Source organism: Siphateles boraxobius, unplaced genomic scaffold (assembly GCF_051911475.1).
Source record: "Siphateles boraxobius isolate OS27281-9 unplaced genomic scaffold, OSU_SipBor_1 25, whole genome shotgun sequence".
Lineage (NCBI taxonomy): Eukaryota > Metazoa > Chordata > Actinopteri > Cypriniformes > Leuciscidae > Siphateles > Siphateles boraxobius.
This window is the reverse complement of record NW_027508866.1, coordinates 34,281,703-34,305,171: the sequence shown is the minus strand read 5'-3', so window position 1 is coordinate 34,305,171 and position 23,469 is coordinate 34,281,703. Positions and strand designations below refer to the sequence as shown.

General features: G+C 35.4%; 1 protein-coding gene across 2 annotated transcripts in view; it reads right to left on the bottom strand.

The window, feature by feature from the left end:
* Positions 1-1,528: 1,528 nt before the first annotated feature.
* cntnap3 (contactin associated protein family member 3) overlaps positions 1,529-23,469 on the bottom strand; it is a 184,032-nt gene continuing 162,091 nt past the window's right edge. Inside the window, exons 17-24 of one of the 2 annotated variants that reach the window (XM_077243733.1) lie at positions 21,926-22,144; positions 16,834-17,073; positions 15,429-15,653; positions 12,710-12,843; positions 10,575-10,662; positions 6,003-6,221; positions 4,367-4,438; positions 1,529-2,278 (exon numbers count right to left, since the gene is read on the bottom strand). In XM_077243733.1, coding sequence (XP_077099848.1) covers positions 2,082-2,278; positions 4,367-4,438; positions 6,003-6,221; positions 10,575-10,662; positions 12,710-12,843; positions 15,429-15,653; positions 16,834-17,073; positions 21,926-22,144 — 1,394 coding nt within the window. In that variant the 3' untranslated portion in view covers positions 1,529-2,081. The remainder of the gene's footprint in view (positions 2,279-4,366; positions 4,439-6,002; positions 6,222-10,574; positions 10,663-12,709; positions 12,844-15,428; positions 15,654-16,833; positions 17,074-21,925; positions 22,145-23,469) is intronic. The other variant, XM_077243734.1, reaches the window with a different exon arrangement.

Sequence of the window (23,469 nt, the reverse complement as noted above, 5' to 3'; positions counted from 1 at the left end):
CCATCCATCCATCCATCCTTCCTCCATTCATCCATCCTTCACCCATCCATCCATCCTTCCTCCATCCATCCATCCATCCTTCATCCATCCATCTAGTTAATGCATTAACTTATCAGATGAGACCTTATTGTAAAGTGTTACCAAATTTTGTGAGATTCACAGGCCTTGACCACATAGTTGACTGAGATTTTTTTTTAATATGATTTTTCAGCCATATCACACCAGTAACTTAGTCATAATCTGTGTTTTTCTCTGTCAGCATTGCTCAGTTTCACAGCTTGCTACTGTACGTCATTTATTTCAAATCACATCAAAGGCATTAGCATTTCAAAAAATAAAAAATCCAGCTGCGGCGAGTGTAAGTCAGAAAGCATGCGGGAAGGTTTCAGTGTTTTGTGCTTCACACGAGGCTGTCAGAGACACTTTGTTCACATATGATCCTGTGGCTCGTGTGCTGCTGAAGTATTTGACAACATGATTTAACGTCACATGCTTTTGACCAAAAACATCACAGACAGCACAAAAAAAACATCTTTTAAATATGCCTGCAGACTTCGTTTTGGTCTTTTGGAGATGCTTAGTCAACATGAAATCAAAATGCATGTTTGCTTTACTGTCTTATCTTAAAGGGGACCTATTATGCCCTTTTTCAACACCTTGTATTTGTTTTTGGGCTTTACTAGAATAGTTTTTGATGCTTAAATGGCCAAACAACACATTCTTTTCCCATATTCTCCATTGTTGCAGCTCGTCTCTTCCCAGTCTGTCAGTAATGCTCTTAGTTCCTGTCTCTATGAAAGAGACTATGTTCACACTGTGTCACAATCACCATCAATAGGACATTCCAACTTGTAAAAATCATCCACATCTTCGTAGATCTTGTAAACTCTTAATTTTCTGAGAGCTTCGACTTGTACCACATGACGGCTGTACCACCTGACTGCTGCAGATTCATGTGGACATTGATAGTGTCGCTAAAGAAATGCATCATTCCCAGCCTGACGACATAAACTGCTCCGAGTAACGTCACGTGTTGTCATCTTGTAATCACAATATTGCATGAACGCAGCAGAAGCTCCTCCTTCTGAAAAGCACACTGTGCTCTGATTGGTCGGCTGGATCAGTGTGTTGTGATTGGTCATGGGCTTTGAGTGTGTTTGGGAAATGTCCCATCCCTTACCATTACCACCAGTTTTAACACACTACTAACTCACTCAACCAGGCCCCGCCCCTTTATTCTGCGTATGAATTATTTAAATGAGGAATATTGTGACGTGTTCGTTCAAGGAAGAAAACTCAAGACTACAATGGAGGCGTTTCAGGGAGTTCAGAAACACAGACACTGAATTACTCCTTTTCATGCTCAAACAGCAAGATTACACACTAAAGAAAGATGAACATGTCAAAAAGCATAATAGGACCCCTTTACATTTTTTTTCTTGTGGCATTTCAAATACTTTCATAAAAATCTATAGAAATACGTGAATGAATTAAGAGACAAAAAAGACTCAAGAACCAGAGACACAGGTTGTCCGCAATAAACAACTGTCATAGGATGTATTTTTTTGTTCCAAATGGCAAATCATTGAGAAAAAGCACGGGAAAACGGCAAGAGTGATAAATACGGAGTGTACAGCCTTGTGCATTTCCACAAAATCTCAAGTCTTTTGCACAAACGCATGTATTCACAACAACATCACACTCGCCAACTCACATTTATTTGCATTTAGTTATACAATGATCGCTTGTTTAACGTTAAATGTAATACTGAGCACTGAATCATTCAAAGGCAGAAGGAGAAAGTGACGTTACAAAGTTTCATTTCAAAAGAATATTTACAACCAATGAATGTCATTATACACACCTTAGAAACCGTACTATTGTGCCAAATCTCTGGACAATAAATGTTTTATGTACAAAAAGGGCATAAACCGAGGGACACATCGCTCCTTTTCAGCTGTCGGATGACAGTCTCTCAGACGGTTTCCCATAATGCACCGTGAATGTTAATGTCTCTAGACTCGACAAGGCATTTCAGTCCATTGGTTTAACTGGATTAGTCCGATACAAGGTAAAGAGCGTCATATGAAATATTCTTTTTGGTTGTCACTGATAATGCCCTGTGAGTTTGGATCCGTGTTAAAGGGAGTTTCGGGACTGTCGTCTGTTTTTCCCGCTTTGGGCTCTTGGGTCTGAAACGTTTCTTTCCGCCGGTACAGGAATCGCGCCATCACAGCCAGTACGGCGAGACTCACAAATATCACGACGGCAATGACACCTGAAAAACAGCACAGTGACACGCACAATAGAAGAGATGTACACTTCATGACTCGATTACATCTCTGGATGATGAAACATGCAAAATGTGTGATGGTCACACTGTGACTAACTTTAAAAAAAAAAAAAAAAAGAAAACAACTTTATTAAGGAAATTAATATAAATAAAATATTGTAAATAAAAATACAAATGAATCAAGATAAATGTATATGATTTTATATTCCTTGTATGAAATCTAATAAAATATACAATAATTTTTTTACATTTAAATTAATACATATAAATTATAAATACAAATAACTTAATAAAGGCTACAATATGAATGTATTGTAAATTAATGTACATTTAAATAATATAAATTAGTTAAATTAATGTATATACATTGAACTAATATGCATTCATTAAATTAATATATATAATTTATAAATAAAATATATATAAATTAACAAATAAAAATAATAATTCATTATGAAAACTGAAAGAATTCCATGGTTTATGGTGATAAATTAAAATCAAAGCAAAAAAAGATTGATTGATTGATATCATTATACATATAGAGGAAAGAAATATTATAAATTAATATAGATGTAATGAATATAAAAATATACGAGTAATGAAAACTAAAGGAATTCCATATAGTTTTTGGTGATACCTCAAAATGGGATGTAATTACTGCAATACAAATTTAGGGAAATGTATATAAATTATATAAAATTATGAATGAATTAATATAAATGTGTTAATATTGTTTAGAATTAATATTCATAATATTAATGCATATTAATATACATATGTAAAGGTAAAAATTGTATACATTAATATAAATGTAATGAATATACAAAAATATATAATTTGTAATGAAAACTGAAAAAAAAAAATTCCATATCTTTGTTTTATGATAAATCAACTTTGGATAACTACTGCAAATAAAAAGCATACAAAAAATGAAGTACAAATCTTGTACTTAATGAGGTTAAATTGAATAAACGCCATAAAGCATTCAAAAGTAATCATGTAAATTGGTCATTTAGTGGCGGGAGGATTTTAGTGCCACAAACTGTTGAAACTGCAGCTGGCGGACAGTCCGAGGACTGAATTCAGACTCACGCTTCCATCATGTCACAATCAATTGTAATTTACACGCTAATTTAGCGATGTTTCTGGACCTGTTAAATACAGGCCATCAATAAGGGAGTGAAAGTTGGCAAAAAAAACCCTTGGACTGGCGCTAACCATCAGACGTGTTGTGAATGCTTCTTCGTCATTAATTCTACTAGCTGTCAGAGCCAAACGCCTCTGCAATGGTTCTCTCCTTTGTGGCCGGTTAAGCATGGCACATTTAATTATAAAGGGTAAAAGAAATGTCTAATTGAGGCACCAAAATAAATCTCAACTCAATTTAATGCCACATTACGGTGGCTGTGAAAAGGACAAAGTGTATTCTGGACTGTGGCAGAAGCCCCTTAATCAGCAAATCATTTCTTTAAATGTTTAATTAGTTTTGGGGACCTTTGTTAATTTCATTCTATTTACCGATAATTTTTGAGAAGTCAATGTGAATGCAGCTGTTAAATCAGTCATTACTGAGAGGTTTTCTGATTAGTTTTATAGAGTCTTTTAAATGCACATGAAGGCTGAGCTTCCCAGTTCTCTTTGCATGACAAATAATCCAACGTCTTTGGCATTCAGTGCAAGTTTGAGCTCACAAAATGGAAATTCTGCCATCATTTACATTTACGAAACTGAACAGTATGACTTTTTCTTCCTGTTTAGCCCAATGTTGATGCTGCTCTTTTCTATACAATTTTCTTATAGGCCGGACATTACTTTTGCCCACTGCTGAACTTTATACTGCATTTTTTGTCCTTTTTGGAGCCCAACTGAATAGAATAGAGCAGGTAAACATTACCCTTCGTCTTCCACAGAGTTAATAAAGTCAAAGTGGATTGGACCGAGTAAATGATGGTTTGGGTGAATTGTTCCTAGAGCAAGACAAAGTCGATATGAGCAAAAAGCTGGCAAATAAAAAGAATGAAATGAGAAAAGATGAGGAACGGAGTATTTCTCTAAAGCATAACATGCATTTACCTCCGATCAAAGCCGAGTCGCTGTTGATAGCATTGACTATGGGCTCACCCGCACCTACTGTACCCACATGATCTACAGCAGAGGAAGAGAGAGACAGATCATCAGCGGGATTGAAGTGCTTATCGCTCGCAGGTCGCGGCTCATTGAATACGCCGCTGCTCCATGCAGCACAAACGCAGAGGCAATCCAGAAATGATTATGCAAATGAAGGTCTTTCTCACGCAGATTAATACAGTGATCAGCCTTTACCATCATTATTGCTCTAATTTAATTAGCATTGCGGATGGATTCAGTGAGCCAGCGACCAAAGTTTGCTGAAACTCCACTTTCAGGAAGAATCTGGGCAGAAAGATTGAACAAACTAAGGAGAAGTTTGTAAAATAAAGTCGGAGGAAGATATAGATGCCAGAGAGAGAGAGAGAGTGCGCTCTTGTACCTCAAAAGTGTTTTATTCAATATAAACATGTCATCGGTTTAACTTACTATAACCAAGATTCAAACTGTTGCTCTGCTAGTATCAGTACTTGAGCTGAAAGATAAAACTGAAAGTTTATACTTATGCTAAATTGAGAGTTTTATTGATTTTTTTTTATTGACCTTCCAGCATTAGTGCAGGTTCTTAAAGACAATTGTCATTAAAAACACTGAATTATTTTGCTGTTACAATGACACATCAATACTAGACCAACAATTTAAAATGGACCAAAATATACAATTTAATAATGTAAAATCATATTTTCAAAACTTAATTCTATAATCCACAATAATTTAGGAGTCTGTACATTCAATGACAAGTACTGACAAAAATTCGTTACTTCATGTACTTGTGTGGAGTTTCGGGACTCGATAGTTTAAACGTTGGGTTGATATCTACTCAATTCACTAAAAGATTTATTAATCCATTGGCGAAGGCTCTTGGGATTGACACATGGATTATCGGTCGATGTTGATCTATAAAAGAACAAATATCAAGCGATTAATTGGCTTGACCAATAGACCAATTGAATGCATTAGTACCCGTCCACTTTTTCAGCGGAGGTGGTTGCCGAAGTATTTTTCCCACTTATTTTTTCCTTGGAGATTTTGAAAATTTCTTCATTAAAGCATTATAAGCCATAAACCAAATCACAACATAGACAATGATACAAAACTGTGTATTTAATGGCTTCAACAAGGGAAAGAACTTCTCAAAAAAAAAAAAAAAAAAAAAAAACATCTATGGTGGAATATAAAACTATATATTTAAAGATGGTCATTAAATATATAGAAACAATTTATTTTACATGCATTGCAATATGAACATGTACTACACACAAATATTTAAGTAGTCTGTGAGCGATTATCTTATATTCGCAGTGCTTCCTGGGATTCTCTGCAGAATTATGGGTAATGTAGTTTTTCATCAGGCATTCTGTTGTTGTATATACAAAATACAAAATATGTTGAAATAATGGCTTCAACTAAAGCATTTACCATTGATTAACAACCTTGTAGCTCACAGTAGGTCATGAAGTTGTTGTTGAAAATCAATTCCCCTATTTGGAAAATTAAAAGGATTTTTCCTTCCGGACTGTTATGTTCTATAACTAGGGCAAACAGGGCAGTTTTCAGTGGTTGACAGTTTTGCCGGCTTTACCTGTGAGAGAATGAGTCGTCTCAGCTGCGTAGGGGTTTGCTGGGAAAGATGAGCCACAGCTGGATTCGGTCAGAGGTCCGGTGACTATGACAGGACTCGTGTCTGGATACAGCAGGGCCGCTTTCAGCGGAGAGATGGAGTTAAACTGGACCACAGACAGACAGCCAGTGAAGCCCAGAGCGTTCAGACGGCCGATCTCTGGATCCACTTCACCAGAATCTGCAAAGCCACACATCTGAGCATTCAATGAGATCTCAATAATATCTTCTCAAGACAAATGGAAGCTTTTCTGCTTCTCCTGAAAAAAAAAGACCCTGATGATCTCTCACGTGTCTCATCTAGAGTTTCAGAAGAGTTTCTCAATATCTCTAAATACCCAAGACACCAAAGTCTGAAATATAAAGACACAGATCTCAAAAATATATTAATTGTTTCTCTCGTATAGCAATTAAATGGAGATCTAATGAAAATGTTTGATCAAGTCACTGCTTTTTAGGTGTTTCTCTTGAGAAAAAGACACCAATGATCTCACATGTGTCTCCTCTAGAGTTTCAGAGGAGATCTAAATATCTCAGACTGGACTCAGATTTACCAAGATACTGCAATATAAAGTAAAAGATCTCAAAAATATTTTAATTACTTCTCTCAGATAGCAATTACCCAGCTAATTACCCAGAAAACATGTTCTAAGGATGTATTTAGTAATGTTTAGTTATATATATATTTTTTTTTAAATGTTTCAAAAACATTCTATTCTTGATCATTTTTAAGTAAACATTACATTTTATCATTCTGTAAACACTTTGGGAATGTTATCTGAACATTCTGAAACAAGTTGTAACATTTAATGCATACAACCATACAATAAAAATTTTTGGGTTGTTTCAACCCATGTTTTGGGTCCAATAAACCAACATTTGGGTTTAAAAATTGTACATCGTTTTTTTTTTTATCCAACAGTAGGGTTTATCGATATTTTGACCCCAAACAACCCAGAATTTTTTTTAGAGTGTAAAATGTTTCAGGAAAAAAAAACTTTCCATGAACAATCTATAAACGTTTTTGTACTAAAGTTTTGAGAACATTATTATAGACCAGATAACTTTAAACAAACATTCAAATGATGTTACTGGAAGGCTGTTTGTTCATGACTTTGAGATAACTTTACCACAATGTTAGCCTAAGTTCTGAGAACATCCCCCGTTTTCTGAGTAAATGGAGATCTAATGGAAATGTTTGGTTCAGTTTTCTGCTCCTCAGATGCTCCTAATGAGAAAAAGAGCCCAATGAGCCCACACGTGTCTCCTCTAGAGCTTCAGACGAGATCTGCAATCAAAAATCAGATCTCATTATGAACTCAAACATTTCTCTTAAATTCTCCCAAGACCAAATGATCTGAGCGGCTTCCACAGTCATTTTATAGACAATGTCAACTATTGATTTATTTCTATTTTGTTTCTTCTAAGGAAACCCAGGAGAAACATCTGAAACAAACTTAATCAATACATAACTTGTGAACTCCATTAAGCTTTGGAAAGAGCAACCACTGAGCAACAATATTCTTCACAGCATGTTTCCTCACACCCTCGGCAACTAGATACAAGTCTCACTTCAAGCGTACACTAGCAACACGGAGAGCAACAACTGAACACAAAACCGTGCGATTTAGCTTTTGTGCAGGACATCTCGAGCGAAAACCGCATGTCGCATTCCAGCAACGGCAGAGAATTGAACACATCAAGGCTGATGAAAGCCCTTTCATTCAGATATTGAGCCAGAGGCGACTCAATGGTCCATGGGCAGTAAAAAACATGATGTATTTGACAAATAAACATATCCATGAACACTTTCTTTATTCAACATCAAGATTTAAGGTCTTCTGTTTGCTTTCTTTTCTAATTCAATACAACATTTTTCATTACAAATTATATTATCAGCATTGCAATTACAGTGAAAAGTTAACCCCATTAAGTATGTTTCATACACTAAAAGGCCTTTAAATGGTCAACATGATCAAAACTTTACTGAAAAACCAGTTGCACACAATCTATATATGCCTGATTGATGGTTTATATTTTTTTCAGCACCTTTTAGTATAATTCTACAAACATCCACATTCAGGTTTGTGTGTTTTTCCTGTGAATTCTTTACTGATTTTTAAAAATGAATAGCAATAACGTATATTTTGAAACATATTATTCTTTAACATGTCTTTATTCTTAAACTTACTCTTTAACATATTATTAGTAATATTTCAAGATGAACACTTACTGGACTGAAGCAACTTACGTTACCTCGATTATCCATAGAAAAATCATGATACGATGTGAGTATCAAATTTGATCCATCAAGCTTTTTTGGAAGGTTTATTTGTTCATCTCTCAATCATCATTGTATTACATTGCATTATGTTTTAAAACTTTGATCATATAAGCATTTAAACCATCTAAGACCTATTATTGTGGGATATAGAGTGACAAATTATATTTACAATGTGAATATCATATAAATATCAGCATCTGCACCAAATTGCATATTTTTGTTCAGTTTTGAATATAATTGAGGTGTTTTCATCTCCTATATACTATATGAGTCATAAAATCCATAAAATATATTAATATTTTAATATATAAATGTCCAATAAACTTTTTTTCAGACAATTTTTTTTATATGTCAGGCTTTACATTGAAAAATGAACATACATTTGAGAATGTCTTAGTATTTGGTGTGTCTCTCTTTTGACAGGAACCAAACCAGATGATCATGTTCTCCAGATTTGAACATCTGTTCGGCATCATTTCAGCGTTGAACGGGCCGGTACTGGTCTAATATTAATCTTCAGGAGCTCAATGCAGGTTTCACATTTGATTTAGTTTTCATTACAAGTCGATTTCTGGCCGTGATCGATAGTGTTCACTTCAGTGCTGGAAATGACACACAGCCCACTGTCAGCGACACACTATCTGAAGGGTTACAGAAAATGCGTTTCATGTCACATGTTCATATGAAAGGTCACATGAACGCACAAGCTGCCACATGAGAATATTTCCCTCCATAAAGCGCCGCCAACCTTGACCTGTACGACATTACAATGAGATTGAAGCAACATAATTTAGCTCATGAGCATCTCTGGGTAACTAGAAATGACTGATGGGGGAGATACAGTATACAACATTATAAACCATCATCACTGATCATAAGCAACCATAAAAACCTCTTTAATTTCTTTATATCTGTAAACCCTGCCAGTAAACCTTACAAAAAGTAAGGTAATGTAAATAAGTAATTACATTTGTGCAGTCTATTTTTTAGGACTTTTAAGATTTTTTGCCATGCAGTTATAAAAATCATCCTGAAGAAAAATGTATTATTAAAATCAGCAATACTACAATGCAGTATTTAAATTAAAAAAATATATATTATTTTCACATTTCAGTTCAAAATATTATATTCAAATTATTTTGCACTGAAATGAGAGTTTAGCAGCAATTTAATATGCTACTAAAGTGTAGTGAGAATAATGTCACAATGCAAAAAAATAAATAAAAATAATTATCTTTATGAGATTCAGGCTGCAAGCTTCATATTTTTAAACTTCTGCTGTATTATTTGTATAACTGGATGTTTTATTCATCTATTTGGGTTTTATGACTAGAAAGTTGTGTGCTTCAGGTCCTATTTATAGACATATAAAAAAATCAACCTGACCTATTTCACGTCCCCCACAGACGACAATAATAACAAGTAAAGTCAATATTAGTCTTATCTAAAGTAAATAGGACAAACCGTACTCTATTCACACACAGACTGAAGAGTTCGCCTGACCGAACAAACAAACTCCTGATGCTTCCGCTTCCTCCAGACATTTCAGTATATATGATGGCTGGAAAACCTCTAAAAGGAATATAATAATATATAATGGCCACTTACATTAACTGACCATCTGCATTGTACATAATTCAGAGACATTTCGTCCTTAATACAGAAACACTGCGGTGATGTTTATATTTCTGTATTAAGTATTAAGTATAATTCAGTATTTCTGCTTACTGAATAGGATATACAGTATGAAAGACTTTTGGTTTTTGCTAATTTATTTTGATGCCGGATACACACTGAATTTATAATGGTTCTTTATGACTGTTGCTTGTCAGACTATATGAACATGATCCCTGCTGTAAGCAGCGTCACACTGTAGGATCTCAGTTGTCATTTTGATCATGGCTTTGTCTTGAACAGAAAACGGGAGGAAGAAAATGAAGGCGATTGTCGTAGGAGAAGCTACAGTGCAGGACTGTGTCTCAAAACTGCGGCACTGGCAGAATTACATCGGAGGTCAAATTTGATCGCAATGGTCAATAATCGACTGTCGGAGAACATGTCAAACTAGCGATCAAAGACTACAGATTTTGTCCTGGGATCAGAGGAATCTTTTAGGATTTGCAAAATTGCCAAAAATTGGAATGGCCAAAACCGTACAGTGTCAAAATCATACACTTTTCCAGTCCTAAAAATCATATTTTTCAAAATCCCATAATATTCCCAGTGACCGTTGACAGTGATTTTACTCACCGAGCACTTTTCCGATGACAATAGATTTGATGGCGTTGAATTCCGTGTCTGATGTTAGATTGAAATCTTCTTTTGCATGCTGATCGACCTACAAAAGATGCAACAAGCCACAGTTAAAATCGTTTGTGCATCTAATAAAAATGCTTTCCAGCATCATGATTATTCATAGCAAGGTCATATTCATCTGGAAGCATTTGAATTAAAACTGCTCTTCAAAGCAACCGTAAAACACGTTACTGCTGGCTGATTCAAAACCAGAGAATGTGCTCCGGTCCGGCCGTGTGTTTGCATTTAAAGTGGGATTATTGCGGCGGTTCAATCTAAGTGCTGAGGTCATGGACAGATCCGCGCTCCCGCCACGACCTGCACCGCCACAGCATTGACTGTTATTGAGCAGCACGTGTCATGCATCAGCTCCAAATCTAATCCTCTGTGTCAACAAGTCCTTCATTTCAAACTCGTCAATATATGCATTACCGTTTAATATTTAGATGTATATGGTAGCCTTTTAGAAAGAGATTAAAGGAATATTCTGGGATATTATCAACAGCCATTCAAGGCACTACATGAGAATAGTGTAAAATTAACCAAAATCACCAAACTCTTCCCAACCGATTAATCACAGTTCATTAAGGCACTTTTTTTTAATCAAGTTTTCTGAAATGTTTTGTTTAAATGATGCATAATCTAATTAAATATGCACTAATTAGCATACTTTTTTAGAACATAAATCTCAACATTGATTTTGGAAACACCATAAATCACAAAATACTGTCAACAGCCAGAAATGTTTTTAGGAATAAAATGTTTTATAAACCAGTCGAATGATATATGAACCTTTAGAACCTTTAGATAAAAACCTTTAGATAAATAATAGATATAGATTTGTATATCCTATTGTAATTGTATCCTAAATAGATAGGAATTGTAAAGTGTAAACTTTGTTGTAAGTGCTGCTGTCACAGTCCCTGTGTGTCTTGTGCTTTGTAGGACTTTTATGTTGAAGTGCATTCTTAGTTCCCCATTGTGTTCACTTCCTGTGTTTGGTGCCCGTTTTGCCTTGTACCTTGTTTGCCACCATAGTTACCCTCATTAGTTCCCATGACATCAATCACCAGCACCTGTCCCTTGTTAACCTGTGTATTTAAACCTCAGCTGGTGTTTGTAAGTCATTGCTTCCCTGTCTTCTGTGTGTACTATTCAGTTGTTCTTGGACTGGATTATCTGTGTTTCTCAAATAAACTGATGCTTGCAACTGGATTCTCTCTCTCTTCCTTGTGCCTGCTCACATGTAACAGCTTCTGGCTCATTTTGAGAAAATGGCCTTTCTATGTTGTAATTGAAACCTACAGATGCAAATAAAGTGTACTAAAATAAAGACTTAAATGTGTATGTTGGATGTTTTCCCCTCCCCCACTAGTGTTATGTAGGCAAAATAACCCAAAACCTCAAAATTGACCAGTGCATGAAAAAAAGAAAGAAAAGGTTTTGCCTGTGTGGTCGATTTTTCCTTAAAGCTAACTATGTATAATATTTATACCCTAGCACGTCTACACATCGAGGGCGGCTGAGCCTAATAACACCTGTAATAACCGTCTGACTTCACACAATGCCTTCGAACATGCTTTAATCACGGCCGGAGGATCTCAGACAAATTCCATTGAGAATCCCACCAGTAAACAGAAATACAACAGTTATTATAGAATAAAGTTATGGCAAAATGACATGAAACATTACATAATTTCCCCACAATTTGATTGGTTCTACATATGCAAACTCTCCTGTTACTAGGGGCAAATTCTTTTTTAATGATTACTAATAACAAGGTTTCAAGTTTAGACATCCGTCTAGTTTCATTTCCCATATTTGTTATTTTTACACTCACACAACCAAAGTCATGAGTTTTCAACTAAAGGGGAAACATACATTTCAAATTCAAAAGCATATGAATATTGTTCCTGCTATAAAAACAAATATTAGTTGATTAATTCAAAAATCTATCACACCTGAAAGGGTTTAAATTTTGGTGATGATTTCCCATCACAGCCGCTGTTAATCAGTGTATGTTGAAAATACCCAGAATATCCCTTCCCGTCCCAGTGTGATGAGAACTGCAGAGAGATGGGCCACAGTACCTGAACACTGAGCGCCTCTGCGAGTCTCTGGACGCTCACTCGGTGGAGTTGCCCGTTGGCCAGATTCCTCGCGCTGGCTCGGAAAACCTCCGCCTCTCTGTTGTGCTGCAGTCTGTACTTGATGTCCAAATGTCCTTTACAACAAAGAGCATTTGATTTTCTAAATATCTGAGACAAACAGAAACATCAAACGCAACAGAAGCGAGCACGCTTCTGCAACTATAACGCTTCATCTTAAGAGGATTAATATTTGATCCTCTGTGAAGCAAAACTGATGCCGAAATAAATTAAAAAACAAACTTTCATCAGTTTTGGGAGGATTTAACCATCTGTATACAAACAAAACATTTTAAAGCTGTCTTATTAAGCTAAAACTAGATTTTTGCAGGTTTTGCATGTGACAAACAGTATTTGGTTCTGAGTGGTTTATAGCATGTTGCTCTGGATGGTCATTTCTGTGCTAATGGGTCAGTTGGCTTTTGCTTATAATTTTTGGTGAACTTGTTAATTAATGTGAACGGACCCTCAGAAATCTGCATGCAACAGGAACAGGAAGCTGTCAGCCCGAGCGCCGGGGTTCTGGAGGCTGTTATCTAGACTTCGGGACCTTCTGCATAATTGGACTAGCAGGTGTTATTGGCACATGCTGACTGGAAACCCAGTGTGCCGAGATGTTTCCTCCTGAATTCTGCTTCTGCGGCGCGGGACGCCACAGTAATTGGCATCAAACATGGTAAATAAAACAAGTCTATTTTGTGCAACTCACTTTGACGTTTGGTTAATTAAAATAGCATTTATTTACATACTGTCATATAAACATCCATTCCAAATGTAATGATTAATTTGCAACACTGTATTCTAACCAGTTTAGTAATATACTATTTATTAAAAATATTTATTAATATTTTGAGTTCGCTTTAATTTTTATATTTTTGTACACTGCTGTTCAAAGGTTTGGGGTCGGTAAGATTTTTAATGTTTTTAAAAGAAGTCTCTTCTGCTCACCAAGGCTGCATTTATTTGATTAAAAATACAAAACAAACCCAGTAATATTGTGAAATATTATTTCAATGTAAAACTTTTCTATGTGAATATGTAGTAAAGTGTAATTTATTCCTGTGATCAAAGCTGAATTTTCAGCACCATTACTCCAGTCTTCATGAAATCAGTCTAATATGATGATTTGATGCTCAAGAAACATGTTTGATAATAATCACAGTTGTAAAAAGTTAAGTTGCTTCATATTTTTGTGCAAACTGTGATTATTTTTTTTCAGGATTCTTTGAAAGTTCAAGAGAAAAGCATTTAATTAAAAAATAAATATTTTGCATTATAATAAATGTATTTACTGACACTTTTGATCAATTTAATGCGTCCTTTCTGAAGAAAAGTATTAATTTCTTTAAGAAAAAAAATCGTATTGACCCCAAGCTTTTGAACGATAGTGTATATTTTTAAAGACATTTTAAATTTGTACAATTATTTCAGTAAGTAACTTTTCAAATTTTTGTTTAAGATATTTTTAAGTTTCATCTAATTATTATATTTTATTTCATTTCAGCATTATTTCAACGATTAGAAAGCAAAATAAACGATAAAGAAAATGAATTTTAATAGTTTCAGATCTACTTTTTGTCAATTTTATTAGCTTTCCTTTAAATATTTAATTTTAGCTTTAATTTATTTTCATTAAAATTTGTTTTCAGTTAGTTGCCAAGGCAACATTTTTAAATTTTTTCGTTTTTTTAAGTCTAAGTTTCTCATCGAATACATTTCTTTTCAGCTTCATTTCAACGATTAGCGAACAAAAGAAACAATAAAGAAAATGATTTTTAAAAGATTTAGATTCAGATTTAGTTTTAGTTTACAATAACAACACTGGTTCAAACCAGAACTGATGTAATACATTTCCAGCAGCAAATAATATTTAATATAATATAATATTTATATTTATAAATAATGGACATTTACATGAAAAAGTTATTGCAAAAAAAGTTATTTATAAAATCAAACTTATAAGTCTTTTTGCATGATTCATTAAAAGAATTGGCTCAAAATAATCTTTTAATTGGACTATAATGGTCACGCTGTATGTTTTGCAAAGAAGATGCAATAGAAAGATGTGTAGTAAATGTATTGTCTTTGCATTATTTAGTGGCTCGCAGCCTGTTTAGCTTGTCACATTCAATTCTGCAAACTCACAGCGTGGGAGAAATATTTTTACATGAAAAAAAGTTTTTTTACATATGATTCATGAGAAGAATCTTTTAATTGGACTGCAATGGTTCTGTTGTGTATTTATTGTCTGTGCAAAATATTTTGGTAGATTTAGGAAACCCTCTCTGATATCCAAGTGCCATTTTGGGATGAAAGTTGGGGAACTTTTTAAATGACGAGAGCTTTCGAGAAAATTCCCTCTGAGGATTGGAAACGGAGAGCCTACAGTATATGTGCTTAAAAACAGCTTTTCTGGCACGCAAGATCACAGACGCATGTTTACATGCAGTCATGAAAGCATCGAGGTCTCAGGAGAGAATATATCCCCCGCCGGCATGCAACATGCCATTTCTTTTATGCCGGATTTCTGACAATATACAAAGTAATTTACTGCGGCTGACATCCCGGTGTCTTCAGAGATTCCAGGACTCATGCTAATCCAAATGGATGTGCTTAGGGTGCATGGAAGCAAACCAGAGAGGAAGATTAGAGAGTTTCAGACCGTTTCTGTTGAGCAGGACGGCGAGGTATTCTCTGTAGTACGAGTTGACGTAAAGCAGGAGTGCTGGCGCTTGGCTCGTCCTGAAGCTCAGCGAAATGTTCTCTCCTTTCAGTGTTAAGTCTGAGTAGATGGAGGACGACAGCGCGCTGATGTTCCTGTTCAGCTCGTACGGCTCCTTAAACGTGTACGTGACTGATGTTCCGGGTTTGAAGAAGGCAGAAACATCTGGAAGTGAGATGAAACCCACTTGGATTAGGATTATACATAGGCAGAACTATAATCACGGTGCTATATTTACATTGTCTTGGCAATATGGCCCAAAAATTTTTTTTCCAAATCATTTGTTATTGATACTCATCAAATATTCATTTAATTTTACATGTCTGTTAGACCTCAAGTATGAATGTAAACATAACTTGTTTGTACATTCCATTGAATAATAATATATATATTTTTAAAATAGAATTCTGTGTTTTCCATAATACATTTTTCTGGATTGTGTGTTTTAAAAATTAATAGAAGATTTCATCACAAATGGTGCCTATTGAAGTGAATTTAATCAATGTTTTAAAATGTAATCAAATGAAAATATAGCAATTCATTTTCAACCAATTTTTTTACTTAACATTTTTATACAACAAAGCATTTTTATTTTTTGTCAAATAAAGATCTGCACAATACAATTTGTAAGTTATATTTGTAATTAAAAATGGATGAAAAATATCTTAATTATATAATATTCCTTAAAATAATAATAATATCTTAAAAAAATTATAATACTATACAATAGTAATATATTTCTGTCAGAATTTCTTAAAGTTAAACTGAACTTTTATTGTGTATTTTATGATAGATTTTATCAAATGAAATGGTGAATTGTTGTTATTGCTAAATAAAACTAAAATAATTTTTGGTAATTGAAATGCTGAAACAAAATAAAGTATAAATATTAGATGAAAAACAAAATAAAAATAAAATGAAAATTAGAAATGGTGCCTTGGAAACTAACTGAAATAAGTTTAAGCTGAAGTATTAAAATGACTACAGCTAAAACTGAAATAAAATAATATTTAAAAAATAAAAACGAATAAAATGACAAAGCACATAAAATTATGAAAACAAAAAATAAAAAAATGACTAAAATTTAACTAAAAATATAAAAATAATTTAATAAAATGTCAAATATTATGAAATATTATAATGGCATATAAGTAACACTAAAATAGAAATATAATACAAATACAAAGTAGAAAATATTTGTAAGCAAAATTTCTGTTTCTTTTTTAAAGTAAAATGTTTGTGCAATGACCTTTGAGTTCATTACCGCCACTGAAGATTTGACAAATATTGATATTGATACATAGCCGAGCCCTACTATTAGGGTTAACACATTTGTTCTGTGTACCTTTATGACAGAAGGTTCCAGTGAAGGGCGAGAGACTGCAGTCGCAGGTGAAGCCGTTGTAACTCTCCACACAGGTGCCGTGATTCTGGCACAGGTCCCCGTAGCTGCTGCAGTGTCCGGGACATCCCGGCGTCACTCCGGGCGTGATCTCTGCCCTCTCCTCCAGATCCAGCGTCTTCCCGTTGAGCTTCAGCGAACGAATGCAGCCTAGAAATCCTTTCTGTCTGGAAGCAGTTCCTCCTGAAAACACAACCGGAAACCAGTTCTCCAGTCCTTAAAACATACAGCTGTCACACAGCCTTTTAAAAGACAAGATGACAGCAGAGTTACAGGAGAAAGATGACAGCGTAACCTTCTGGCATGTTGTCAAGGGTTTGAGTCTGAACTCGAGCCGCCCGTTCACAACAAACGATGGCTGACCCTTTTCTCCTCACTGATGTGTTGAATCTTCTGTCATTTTCTGCTGTCAATCTTTCACTGTGGTTTTGTCCTTGATATGGTAATTGCTTTTGGAAGAAAATTGTGCTTTTTTGCATTCTGTTCCTGCAGATGACAAGCTATAAATACAGAAATAATGCGCTCTGCATACATTAGTGCTTAGCGTTTTAGTGCTAATTCATTTCAGCGAACACCTCGCTGTGCCAGCTGTGCCGTATAATCATCTGTGAAATGTTCAAAGCAAAGTTGGAAATGCTGTTAAAAGTTTTGACATACCAGTGATGAAATACAAGAAAAAGGCAAATGTGTATTAGGTCCCTTCAATATCTCAATGTTCTACCTAGACAGAAATCAGAGTACATGGAGAGCAATAGGAAAGTTTTAAGTCCCCCATGTTATAATTGTTTTTTATTAGATCTTAAAATGAGTTATGCTTTTTTCACATTTTCAGCTTTCTTTAGTGTGTAATGTTGCGGTTTAAGATACAAAAAAGCACAAAGTCCCTCCGGCGGGAGTCATTCTCTATATCAGTGTCAGTGTTTCTGAACTCCATTGTAGTCTTGAGTTTCTTCCGGGAACGAACACATCACAATATTCCTCATTTAAATAATGCATATGCAGAATAAAGGGGCGGGGCCTGGTTGAGTTAGTTTAGCGTTTCTCAACAGGGCGTTTGGACAGTGTTGGGGGGCGGTGTGATCGAGGCAGCAGAGAGACGGGCGCTCAGGCACAAGTGGGGGCTTTACTCACTGTTATTCATCACAACTTTTATGCCTCTTACAACACATACAATGTTCATTTGAATGCAAAATAAAATTATGTCTGTGCAAATGAATGAATTAATATTTAAACATTGCTAGTAGCCCACTTAGACTTGTCCGGCTAGTTACCGGTAAATGATCTCCATAGTTACGCCTAAAAACAAATGCCGCAGCCGGCAGCTGTCAGTGTGTGTGTGTGTGTGTGTGTGTGTGTGTGTGTGTGGGGGGGGGGGGGGGTGAATAAATGCATAGAACCGACTATTTTATGTGTGGTAGAGCTTTTGAGCATGTCAGAGGTTCAGGGTTATAATCCGCACTTGTATCGTTTTTGTTTTTTTATCATCAAAACCAAATATATTCATCAGTGGTTGTATTATATCAAGCAGGGACAGGTTTGTATGCGTTTTGTGATTTCACCGGAACAAATAGACAGTCTCCGCAACGGGCGCGTGTCCATGTGAAGACTGTGCGTGAGCACTTTGGTCACTTGATTTCAAAAACAACACATTTCAGCGTTAGATCACCTCTTATTTAACAAACGAACATAATGAATGCTCTGCTAGCAGGAGATGTTTTATTTATTTGTATTGGTACATCCGTTCCGCGAGATGTTTTAAAAAGTGGTGGGAACATGTCCCAGGTCACCGTGATTTTGCCAAGAAGGACATGTTCCTGTATTTCATGTATTTTGTTGATCCTGGAATAACATTCCTGTCCAAAAATGTAGTCCTTACCCTATCCCTACTCCTAAACCTAACCCTACCCATAACTTTTCCCAAAAATCAGAGGGAAATGATAGGTGAATAACACTGATGTTGAAGCACCTTACCCTGGTTCTAAGCCTAAACTTGACATAAACTGTAAACTTGTCCCTCAAATCTGATTGGTTGATCTGAAAGTTGTTCCAGGATCAACAAAGATGTTGATCCAGGAACATGTGGTACTTGGTGAAATCACGTTCACCACATGTCCCACCCGCAAATTACGCCTATGGAAAAATGTTAGGAGTGAGGCCGAAATTCAAGAAACTCTCATCGACCTCCGAAATGATCCGGAGGCCAAGCCAACCTTTCAGTCCTGTGGCTGGCGTGTCATGTGGGCCACGCATGGTCAGCGTTTCCCTCTTTTGTGGAAGAGGAATCGTCTTCTGCTCCTTGCTGTTCCGACGTCATACCTTGTTGAGCAGGGAAGTACCGCAGCCGTCTCAGTTTGGTTACCTCAGGCGCACTCCGGCTCAAGCTGACGTCCTTGTGTCCTGATGTTAAAAAGTTGGCTGCCAGTCACCAAGCTCAGGGCTCACACTAATGACTGTAATTAATTACGGTGGCTGTTTTTGACGCCTTTGTCGTTTTTTCTTCGGTTCAGTTCAGGTGGCCGAGCTGTTGTCTTCTTTGTTCGTCATTTGAAATCAAATGACCGTTTGTAGGCTATTCAAATTTGAAGCCTAGTATATATATATATTGCCCAATTGAGTGCGCGAACGACCGCTGCTTTTTCATTGGCCATTTAGGTTACGTTATTGTTCACTTGATTGGTTAATCTTAAAAAAATGTGTGTGTGAGCCTGAATTTGTTTGAATTTCTAAATATATGTACAATATTTCTCAACTTGTGGCTTTTACATGTAGGTTAAATAAAATAAGCAACTTCTGTTTAAATTTTTTTTACCAAAAACTAAGGCTTCAGGTATCAGTGTTGTAATTGTTTGGCTGTAATAATATTTCCGAATTTTTTTTTTTTTGGGTTAAGAGGCTCAAGATGAGGTCGGGGGGGCGTTTGTTCAAAAAAGGTTGAGAACCACTGAGTTAGTTAGTAGCGTTTGGTTATAGTAAGGGGCAGGACATTTTCCAAATATGCTCTAAGCGCTTGACCAATCACAACACACTGATCCAGCCGACCAATCAGAGCACAGTGTGCTTTTCAGAAGGAGGGGCTTCATAGAGACAGGAACTAAACAGAGCGTTACTGACAGACTGGGCAGAGACGAGCTGCAACAATGGAGAATATGGGAACATTTTTTATAAAAACTATAATACAATTTTTTCTTTTACTCAAACCACTTAAGTAGCCTAAACTTACTTAGGGCAGTATAACTACTGGCAGAATAGCATTGTATAACTACAATGATGCATGAAAACCGTTTATTATGATTTTTGCTGTATAATAATAAGAATGAGGTTTATGTCAAATTACAGCAAAGAATATATTGAGTAAATGTGGTTTATTTTCACTAAAATAATATAAAAAAACGTAATGTCCTAAAATAAGCATAAAATATATAAATAACAAAATAAAACAGTGTTTTTATTGTTAACTGAAACTAAAAATATTAAATATAATTTTCAATCTAAAAAAAGCTGGGGAAAAAAAACTGTAGAAGTCTGAGATCTCATTATAAACTTTAGATTTCTTATTAGATTATCTGAGCTGTTATCGACATTATTTCATAGTTCTATACTATTACACTCTTACTTCTAAACATTGTGTTTATTTGTTTTTCTCCTATTGGAGAAAGGTGATACTTGAGGTGAATCAGAACTGAGATCTCCATTAAGTTTCCTGAGCGTTAAAAGAGCAACTTCTGAGCCTCATCTGTGTCTGTGGCAGCCTCGCAAAGCTCATATCTTGATAAAAATAGCTTTCTTTGCCATGTAATGTCCTGAACATAATACGCAATACTGAAAACGTCTCCTCCAGTACAACGACTGATATGTTTTACCCAGAAGACCTCAGACCTGCATTATAAACTGGTTGAAATGGAGTTCTTCATACGCAGGAACAGTCATGGGAACCTCCGAATCCAATTGCAGTTGAGTGCTGCACAATAGAACTAAAGATTGAGCTATAATGACACTACTTTCTCAACACTTATTGTAAAACTCATTCCCGCTGAGTTCCTCCAACAGAGAGACACCTTTCAAATATGCCAGGAGCTCGGTCAAGGTCAACAAATCGAGCTTCACAGAAACCATCACAGCCCGTTTCATCCCTGAAGTTTCCTGATGAAACCTCATATTTCAGGTGCATATTTTCACACCAAAAATCAAAAGAAAAAAGAGGTCATTAAATTTTGCATAAAGAAAATTAAACCTGTTTTTATTTTTATAAACAACATTGTCCAGATATTTACCTACAAATTCTTATGATGCATTTTATATTTGTTATAATTCTAATTATTCTTAATAGTGATAAATACTATAATACATTTTTTTTCTTCACTATAAAGGCAGTATAACAAATAATACAATTATGTATGAATACCTTTAAATAATACATTATTATCATTCAATTACAATAATGAGAATGAGGTTATTTTAAAACTGCAGAAATTAATTTAGTTAACGTGAATGTGGTTAATTAAAATGTAATTTTAAATTAAAATGTCATCAAACTATTAAAAAAATAACTTTTGGTCATTCAAATAGCTGAAATAAAACATAAATATTAGATGAAAACTGTGGCAGAAAAAAGTTTACATTGCAGTACTAAAATTAATCAAAGTAAAACTGAAATAAAAATAAACTAACATTAAATATTTAATTAAAATGAATCCAGCATTAGTAGTATGTAAATACTAATCTAAAATAACAATGAAATAGAAATATAGAAATAGAAAATAGAAATAATAAAAATAGAAAATATTTAATATTTGTAAGCAAAATTTCCTACTCTTTTTCTTAAATTTTTATTTGGGGGGAGGGAAATACTTATAAGTAAAATGTTCTCCTTTTTTCTGTATGATTTTGGAGTGATATATGATCTGGACATGTTCTTCTTCGTGAGATTGACACAAAAGGGACAAATAATGTCCGTCCAAAACAGTGATAGCGATCTGATTTCTGAACAGCACACAGGATGAAGAGACATCATTTATCTGATAAATGTTCTTCTTACCCACAAATAATTGGCTGTTGAGCTGCAGATGAATGTGTCCATCAGCGGGAGCTTTCTGCAGGGCAGCGGGGTGGTGGTCCACATACAGCGATGCCTCTTTCACGTTGCGCTCGGCTCTCACATGATGCCAGCGGTTGTCGTTCAGAGCGCCGGGCGTCTCGACCCTCACCTCGAAGGGACCGTTTCCCACGTCGAACGAGAAGACCACTTGATTCGGAGCTGGAAAGAGAAACACATTTGATTGATGTTCATCATCATACTAGCAGATTGACATTTCGCTGATGTTTCGTTGTAGTTAATAAGACGAATGAGACAGGAGAACCGTTCCAAAAGGAATCAGTTGAGTGGCAGACGATTTTTGAGAATAATCCAAAAACAACACACTGTTCTCTAAACGACTAAAACTTTCAATGAAATAAAAGTGAATGATAAAACATCTATCAGTTGCCTTGGATGTGAGGTGAGCATCTCGCTGATAAACAGAGCTAAAAACCCATAAGAAAGAAAAATCTCGACTGCTTCTCCCAGAAACCAATGAGATGAATTACAGTCTTTTGTACAAGTCAGGTGAAGTCTAGTCTCGGGTATATAGACTGGCAGAAGGTCTTGCAGCTTTCATTGGCCGAGACCACATCTGACCGGCATGTGATAGTTTGTTTTTCAATTTGAAATGAAATAAGCAGAATGAGAAAACTGCGCCTTTCTTCGTTTTTTAAAAAACAACAACGGAAAAACGAAATTTCGACTTGATTTTTCGTTTTTTAGTTCACTGGCAAAAAAACGAATAAATGACTTAAAAATTTGTCATGAGACGCCCCCTTCCGGCGATTGATCAAGTAAATCTGAGCATGTGACGTCATCAGTCGTCGCTCAGGTCTGTTTAACAAAATAATAGTCCTCTACTATGGCTACCGCTGCTTAAACTGAACAGGGGAAGTCCTAGATTGGGCTTTTTTCTGTGCAATTTAACACATTTCACAGAAATATGAAATATTAGTCTGCCACCAGTGTGTTTTATTTAGCTGTGCGGAGTTAAATCTGTGTGTGCTGCGCTCGACAGCGCTGAGCCGGTGAGGCACAGACAATGTTCAGTCAGCAGTCACTTTTCTTTTAGACAGTATACGCTCCGCTTTGGACACGGGATGGTCATTGCAAATACTGTAATGCCAATCATAATCATCTGTACAGTTTAAGAAGCGGTAGCCATAGTAGAGGACTATTATTTTGTTAAACAGACCTGAGCGACGACTGATGACGTCACATGCTCAGATTTACTTGATCAATCGGCGGAGGGGGAAGTCTCATGACAAATTTTGAAGTAATTTATTCGTTTTTTGCCAGTGAACTAAAAAACGAGAAAATCAAGCTGAAATCTCTTTTTTTTTTGTACGAAAAAACGAATAAAGGCTGCGTTTTCTCATTTCTGCTTATTTCGTTTCAAATTGGAAAACGAACTATCAAAACGTACACGGAATCACAGTTTGTTTTGTTTCAATTCATGTTTAGGGGCATGAAAACCTAAAGTTGACATCCAAACAATAATG